The sequence below is a fragment of the Poecilia formosa genome, unplaced genomic scaffold, assembly GCF_000485575.1.
Source record: "Poecilia formosa unplaced genomic scaffold, Poecilia_formosa-5.1.2 Scaffold272, whole genome shotgun sequence".
In the NCBI taxonomy this organism is placed as follows: domain Eukaryota; kingdom Metazoa; phylum Chordata; class Actinopteri; order Cyprinodontiformes; family Poeciliidae; genus Poecilia; species Poecilia formosa.
This window is the reverse complement of record NW_006800211.1, coordinates 173,318-181,402: the sequence shown is the minus strand read 5'-3', so window position 1 is coordinate 181,402 and position 8,085 is coordinate 173,318. Positions and strand designations below refer to the sequence as shown.

The window sequence follows — 8,085 nt, the reverse complement described above, 5'->3', positions numbered from 1 at the left end:
GACTTTTGTTCATATTAATTTAGTTGAGCCATTGCATGGTTGATCAGTTATTCCCTTTGCTTCTGGATGCTGTTCAGCTGGAAGGATTTTTTTTCTGTTTTCATCTGGAACAGTTTTTATGATGTAAAACTGAGTTGAAGAGGCTTCATTGATGCAGAAACAATGAGGAAGTTCCTTCCATCACTTCCATCCATCTTAATGTCCAAGGATCACATCCCCTACTCCAGCATCATTCTAGGCAGAGATGTACTGAGGAGTGGCAAAAGCAAAGGAGGTGGATGAGCAGTGCTCAACAGCTGATCAGCTATTCACCATCTGGATATTGAGCTGCTAGCCTGTCATGACACTAATGAAGCCGTCACATAGCAGCAGCCTTCAGTCAGAGGCCTTTTCAGATTTGTTGTAAGACTGACTGCTGCTGGAAATCCTTCAAGCCCACAGCGTCAATATCCATAAGGACTCTCTGTGGATACTTTTACAACATTTAATGTTTTCTGTCATAGTTTAAAGTGTCAAAAGCTGATTTTTTAATCCAAAACTGCTCCAACTCCTCGACTCTGATGAAGTCATTAGTTGTTCAGCAATTAAAACTGTTGCTGGTTGCTGTGGAATAATGAGCATGAAAACCAGGTATTTGTTCAATTCTACACCTTAAAAACTGATTGGTCACAAATTTCTAAAAAATAAAAATGAAGGTGAAAGTGTGAGGATTCAGGTTCCTGTGTTGTGTTTTGGTGTAATTAGTGCCTGAGGCGTTTGTGTTGCCCTGCGACAGTCTGGCGACCCGTCCAGCTGACCCCGCCTCTCGCCCGAAACGTTCGCTGGAGAAAATTAAATATGAAAATCAATGCTGGCTGTTGATCTATCAACCAGATCAGAAATCAATCAATAACATCTCAGGTTGAAGAGTTGGTTTCTATTTTCAACAAGCAACAAAAGCTTCACATTCAGTAAGTGATTTATGGCTTCTGTAAGCCTCCTTTAAAAATAAAAAAACAAAGTGGAGGCAAATGTTTTCTTTGTTATGATAAAAGCTGTGTGTGCAAGAACAGCTGATGTTTAATCACATGTCTGTTGAGTTTTTCATCTGTGCTCATAAATACATTCATTGTTGCAGGTGCATTGTGTACACACCTTAAATTACTGAGAGTTGCTGACTCGGCTCAGCAAACACATTCCAAGACGTGGCATGTATCAAACGTTTGTGAAGAAACCAGGAAACGATCCTCGGTCAACCTGAGGACTCAGAACTGAGGTGAGTTTAGATGCAGCTGCAAACAGAGCAGAGCTGCTGGAAGTTAAACACAACAGGCGCAGCTGCAGGTTTCACACAGCGTTACGGTTACTAATCCAAGCAACTCTGAACTGGTTGGGTTTAAAGGAGCTCAGTGTTTCAGCTGAAATTTGCTCCAGAGTTATGGTGCACAGAAGCTGAATGCTGCTTCTCCATGTTTGGTTCTGGTTCTGCATCCTCAGAACCAGAAGACCTGAGAGGCCTGAAGGTTGATTCACCAACAGCAGATCTTTAAGTTTGATTATTTTTAACTGATAATCAATGTGGAGTTGGTTTGTTTCCATTTCCATAATTTGCTCCTTTTATATAAAAATACATCAAAAGAAAGAAAATAAAATCTCAAATAAAACTACATCTTTCATCTTATCTGATGTTATCAAATATATTTCTAATTAGATTATTAATTTCTAGCTATAAAATAAATATTTAAATATTCTCAATAAAATAGTTGAGAGATGAAATGACTGAACTAGTAAAAGTGGTTCGGTTGGATCTTTTTCCTTTTTCTCACCTTGTTGGTGTAGAAATCAGTTTAAAATATTCCAAAAATACAGGAATGGATATGATGTAATTTTTTTTATTTTAAATCTGTCAAGAAATGCTCAGCAGATTTTTTTTTGGGCTCTAGTGGTCTTTATTTGATAGTTAATTAACAGGAAAGTGGGTAATGAGAAACGGGGGAAGACATGCAGTAAAGGTCGCCAGGGCCGGGAATCGAACCTGCGACAGCTGCGTCTAGGACTGAGGCCTCCATATGTGGGTTGTGCTGAACCCCTGAACCACCACAGCACAATCCAACATGATTTAATTTTTAATTTATACACATGGCAGGTGTTCAGTCAAAGCAAGGATAGAAGAATTTATTATAAATATAAGCTTTTACATCCTGGAATAACTTACAGGCTTTCATAATGGGTGTTTGAATTAAATGTAGATTTTAGTTTATTCAGTTTATTTATTATTTATTTTAATCTGTAGGAATGTTGTGACCACCTCTAGTTTTTCCTTAATTCTTTTTTTTTTTTTTTTTTGCTCATGCTTTTCCTTAACTAATTTTTTGTCAGTTTTCTTTTTGCTTTTCCTTGTTTTTGTTATGTAAAACGTTTTTTTTATTGCCTTTTGCATGAAGAGGCTTAAAGAATTTTTTTTACAGTGTTCTATTTTCTGTTATGTTTGAAAGAGAAAATGTACAAATTAAATGTCATAGTGCCTTCAAACCTGATAAAAATATTCGCTTTAAGTGACGATGTGTCGCAATGAGCAGCTACAGACATTACTCTGACCTCCAGCGCCCCCTGGTGTTGTGGCTGCAGATTGTAATGAGTACATATATCTTCTTTAGTTTTCACTGGATTTTAAGGAAACAGCAATTAATAATTTGTTTGATTTTAGTTTTAATACCTTTGCTTCTAGGCATTTAGAGAAAATATAAGTTCAAAACAGAAGTTTTTATGTTTTAGCTAAAATAAATAAGACATTTGACGGAGTTGATCATATGAATTTGATTTAAAAAATAACTAAACTTGTTTGGCTAAATTTTACGCTACTAGAAATGCTGTTTATTTCTCGTTAAATAGTGTCGCTTTTCATTTGTCAGGAAAGTTGCCTGTGTTTAGTTTGCAGAGCCGAGTTTGTTTGTTGCATCCATTAAAGATTAGCCAAATCCCTTTAACCAAGCTGCTTTTGGTGGAGGCAGTGTGGAGGGTAACAGCCTTACTGTTGCCCTGTGGGGGGTAACAGTAAGGCTTGTAATTGCAGGAGGAAAACTCAATGTAAGAGCTACAGCAATGACAATTAACAGCAATAATTTGGGTTATTTTTTTCTGTTGGAGAAAAAAATGGAGCTTCATTAACTATTTGGTTTAATATTTAGCTTAGAAATTAAATATTTAGATTGAAACTGACATTTATGAATGAACAACATGGTGGAAAATGAACCACCATTTTTTTCTCTTATAACAGAAAAAAATAACCCAAATTATTGCTGTTCATTTGTTTAGCTTCACAGTTGGAATCCCATACATTACTTTTTTTTGTTAGTAAATGAAAAATAATAGTTAAAAACAGCTTCTGATTTTTCTTAAGTAAATGGACTGGATTTATGTAGTATTTTTGTGAAGTACTTTTCATCATACTTTCACTGAAGCCACATTCACACATCCACACGTACAAATACACACACATTTATACATTTATACACCAATACTTAGATCTTAAGATAACAATATCAACAAAACCTGATCAGATTTTGTTGCTCGGAGGAATCTGTTCAGATCTTCAGGTTGGGATTCCTTTTCTCTCCAAATGTCCAAATAATCTCATCATTATTGTCAGAATTTCAGTTCAACTGAATTAGAAACATGAAATAAGCATTAAACACTCCACACAGGCTCCCATAAGCTTTTTATTACATAACCAACGAACGTATACGTAAGGCCCTTCTCTTTTTACTGTAGGAAAAATGTAAATCTTAACATGAAGTCCCTTAAAATGCTGGATTTAGTTTCCATAACCAGACAACCTAATCAGGCCATACAAACATTTGGAGCTGTTGACGAGCAGAGGAAGCAGCATGAAGGCATCCAGCTGAACGTGTTTCAGGTGCAGCAGCATTGCTGCAGGTGAAGTGGAACCGGGTCGGAGATCCGATCAGCTGGTTTTTCTCACGCTCAGCAACTGAAAGCAGCTGATTCATTTACATCTGTCGACTTCTGCTGCCAAGAAAACTGTGATCTGTAAATCTGAAGCACTGAAAGCAATTTTAGCTCAGAAGTTCCTCTAAAATATTGTTTGCAAAGCAAAATAAGTTTTGATTTAACCGATAAAAACTCCCAAATTATTATGTCAGATTTAGATAAAATATCTTAAGGCTGCATGAAAAAAGGAAATATGAATTAAAGGAGACACGTTACTGAAACCTGATAGTTGAAGGTCTGAGCTCAAAAAAGAAGCTTTTATTTTTGTTCAGAGGCGTCCGGCTTCAAAGATCTCAGTGATCAGCTGAAATCTGGAGTTTAGACTGAGTTGGAGCTAACCGGCCATTTTGGTTAGTGACTGAAATACAGTTTGATTGTTTGGCTAAAAGAAACTGGATCTGATCAGAAATCAGGTTTTATTTGATACAAACTAATTCTGGGCTGATCTAAAAACACATTAAGCAAAATGAAATCCTTTTTTCCTGGAGAGGAATAAAATGTTAAATGCTGAGTGAAAAAAAAACATGAAATAAGCAAACTTCTGATTGTTGCGTCAGCTGTCTTTTTGGATAGTAATAACCCAGTTACTAGTTAATATGGCCCAACTTATTGGGCCAGTTATTAACAGTTAGTTATCACAGTTATTTCTGTACTTAGAAACAAAATATCTTAATTGGTTTTTACACTAAAAAGTGGTTTGGATTGAAACTTTTCACTGTTTTCTGTAAAACCAGGTGAAAAAAGAAAAGAACTGAGTTCTGATTCTGATCAAACCTGATCTCAGACCTTGGTTGGGTAAAAAAGATGGTTTAGCTTGTCTCCTTTAATTCATCTGTTTTCCAGAGGCTCTCAGGGAGCCGTTTATTTCTCAAACTCGTCTTCAATGAGAAAGCTCTGGTCTTCGGCTCTCCTCCTCCTGCTGAAGTAGCGGACCACCACGGCCAGCAGAACCAGCGACAGGACGAAGCCGCTGCCGAACACCACCGTGGTGATGTTGGAGGCAAACACCTCCCTGAACCTCCAGGTTTCTCCGTCCGATCTGGGTTCTGGAACAACTCCTGGAAAATTCCCTGGAAGACATCAGGAAAATGTTCAGTTTTTACTCACACAGGAAACCTGACCGTCAGGTCGCTCAGACTCTAACCTTCAGGAGCCGTGTCACTTTTCGGAGCTGCATTTATCTTCTTGTGCTCCGCTGGAGAACTGGGACCAGCTGGCCCAACCACTTGCAGAGGACCCTGGGTAATGTAGTGCCCAGTGGTCTCCATGCTCAGCCCTCGTCTGCGACGGCGGGACGGCTCGCGCAGACATCCCTGCGCACATCGGGAAAAGGGATTCCCAGGCTCGCACAGGATGACGTTGCAGATGATGTAAACCTGAGGTGGAATGTGAAGAACAGGAAACAAAAACAAGGATTTCCTTTACTGTTGACCAAAGGATCTCTGGGGTTTGATTTGGTTGTCCTGTTGCCACTCTCAGGATGGGATCTAAAAATATTTTGATGTGATTCATAGTTTACATTTATAGTTTAATAGGATCAGAACCAAACAGTTCAAGCATCTCCAGCAGCTACATTCCTCACAATCAAAGCTTTTTATTAATAACTTAATTGGTTCAAATCTTACCTAAAGAACAGAGACTTCTTTGTGTCAATAGGAACAAGCAAAAGTCACATGTGGGATACCACAAGGCTCAGTCCGACAACCCCTCATATTCAGTGTCTACAAGCTCTACATTACGAAGTCACCGGGTGACTCTGAATGCATCCACCTGGGTGTAGTTAAAGACTCAATCCTGAACCTTCAGAGACACATAAAGACGGTTAAAAAGTCAGCCTTCTGTCACCTGAAGAACATTTCTAGGATTAAAAGGCTGAGGTTCCAGTAAGACCCTCATTCTCCTGTAGCTCAGAGAACAGATTTTAAAAATTGTTGCCACTGAACAGCTTAAAGATCTGCTGCTGTTGTATCGACCTTCCTGACCGCTCAGGTCTTCTGGTTCTGGTTCTGATCTGTATCCAGAACCAGAACCAAACATGGAGAAGCAGCATTCAGCTTCTGTTCACCATAAATCTGGATTAAACTTCCAGAAAACTGAAAAACAGAAATCTAGACTAAAAACCTGCCTGTTTAGAGTTGCCTCTGATTCATAACAACTGGAACTTTGTTCAACATATTTGACATGTTTTGATGGTTTTGTTGACTGATGTTTGAACTGCCTTCACTAACAAATCCTTTCCACTCCAGTAAGCTTGTTTGGGATGAATGTCCAGCTAGCATGTGGAATCTCTTGAGGACGATAAGTTGGCGTCAGCTTTCAGGTGTTTATCTGATTAATCACAGTGTGGATGGATTAAATTTGAGAAATAAAGACCTTTGGGTCAAATAGGATTGTTGTAGACAGTGAGACGAAGGTTGAGTTACTTGGCCACAGTGTCAAAAATGTCAGGTGGTGAAGTTGAGGTGGTGGCAGCATCATGGAGGGTTTTCCATGAAGTGGATGTATTAGTAGAGAACAAAGTTCCAGTAGCCGGATGGTATAAGTTTGGAAGGCTCTGGGTTTTCCTCTCAGACCTACCTGGTCATAATTTCCGTTGAATTTAAAGGCTTGGATCTCAAAGTTGAAGTTCGTCTGGTTTGACGGGTGGATCTTAACCGTCTCGTCTTTGACACACCTGGAAGACCACAGATGAAAAACGTTTTTCTGAGCGTCCTCAGCGAGTGTTTCTGAGCAGCAGGACTCACCCGTTCTTGATGAGGTCGTAGTACATGGGGTTGTCAGGGTTGTTGTCTGGAGTTCCTTTGCACGACTCGACAAACAAGGTGACGTTTGGCAGCTCCGACACGGCCTGGATGCCCATGTAAATCATCTCCATCATCTTGACCTGCACCGGGTAGGCGTCGGGCGGCACCCTGCTGGTGAAGTTGCCGTCCTGGTATATCTCGAAGCTGTAGCCGAAGCTGCCAAAGCTGGACTCGGTGAAGATGTAGTCGGCCTGGTGGAGGTTGTAGAAGTTGGAGACGCTGATGGTTTTGGGAAACTCGCAGTAGAAGTCGATCTTGACATTGTTCCTCCGGATGATGATCTCGTTGGACCGCACGATGGAGTGGATCTCGTTCTTAAAGACGATGTAGTCTCCTTTGTCCTGTTTTCAGGTGAAACGTCAGAGTGAAAAAAGCGAAGCGGCAGAGAGGAATCAGGCCGAGGTGGTTCTGATTTATTCCACACCTCCAGCTTTGTGCCACAGGTGCTGAAGGACATGGTTCCCACGATGTGGGTGCCGTTGGTGGTGAGCGTGCACGATGGGTCTCTGAGTGACAGAAACTCCTCACTGATGTCTGGCATGGAGGCTTTCTCCAAGGCCACCGTCATCTTGTTGGGCAAGCAGGTAACAGAGGCTCTGCCTGGAAATCACAGGAATAATGTGATCATTAGGCCTGTCACAATAAGCAATTAATCAATTAATCACATGATCAATTAAAATAAGCTCAATCATTTCCATTTGCATGATTTCCTGTTTTTCTCTCTCTACTAAAAACTGGATGATGAAAGTCTTCAGTTTGGTGCTTTGCTCTCAACTGATTCCTTTTTTTGAAGGACAGTTTTGTTTCCAGAGACTTTATGATTCATTTTATTTATTGTTTCTGTTGTTTTGTTTAAATATCTTCCAATTCCAGTGTTAAATGTTCACTAGAATTTAAACTGTATTAGTCTTTGAGAATGTGCTCTTGCATTGTTTTTCCATTATCGTTACATTACTTAAAAATGGTCTCCAAACAACAACACAAGAGTTCTGGTGGAACGTAGACAGAACTCTGACCTGAATATTGAATAATTATTAGATGAATGGACAAACTGAATGCAGGAATGGAAACAACTGCTGGGAGGAAGGATCTGTGGTAACGCTCCTTTGTGCACCTCAGATGCAGCAACATGTCACTGATCAAGTTCACTTTGATTTAAGGTGAAGAGTTTGGACGTTTTAAATACTAGATGATCTCCTGCATCATTGGACTATTGGTCATATCATATTTTCTTTGCGTTCTGCTCTCAGCTCAGCACATTGGTGCTAACGCTATGTTACCGCAGCTAAAT

General features: G+C 39.7%; 1 protein-coding gene across 1 annotated transcript in view; it reads right to left on the bottom strand.

Moving 5' to 3' along the window:
* Nucleotides 1–3,680: 3,680 nt before the first annotated feature.
* LOC103151131 (uncharacterized) overlaps nucleotides 3,681–8,085 on the bottom strand; it is an 11,566-nt gene continuing 7,161 nt past the window's right edge. Inside the window, exons 9-13 of the mRNA XM_007571001.2 lie at nucleotides 7,219–7,394; nucleotides 6,735–7,135; nucleotides 6,568–6,664; nucleotides 5,135–5,366; nucleotides 3,681–5,060 (exon numbers count right to left, since the gene is read on the bottom strand). Coding sequence (XP_007571063.1) covers nucleotides 4,852–5,060; nucleotides 5,135–5,366; nucleotides 6,568–6,664; nucleotides 6,735–7,135; nucleotides 7,219–7,394 — 1,115 coding nt within the window. The 3' untranslated portion in view covers nucleotides 3,681–4,851. The remainder of the gene's footprint in view (nucleotides 5,061–5,134; nucleotides 5,367–6,567; nucleotides 6,665–6,734; nucleotides 7,136–7,218; nucleotides 7,395–8,085) is intronic.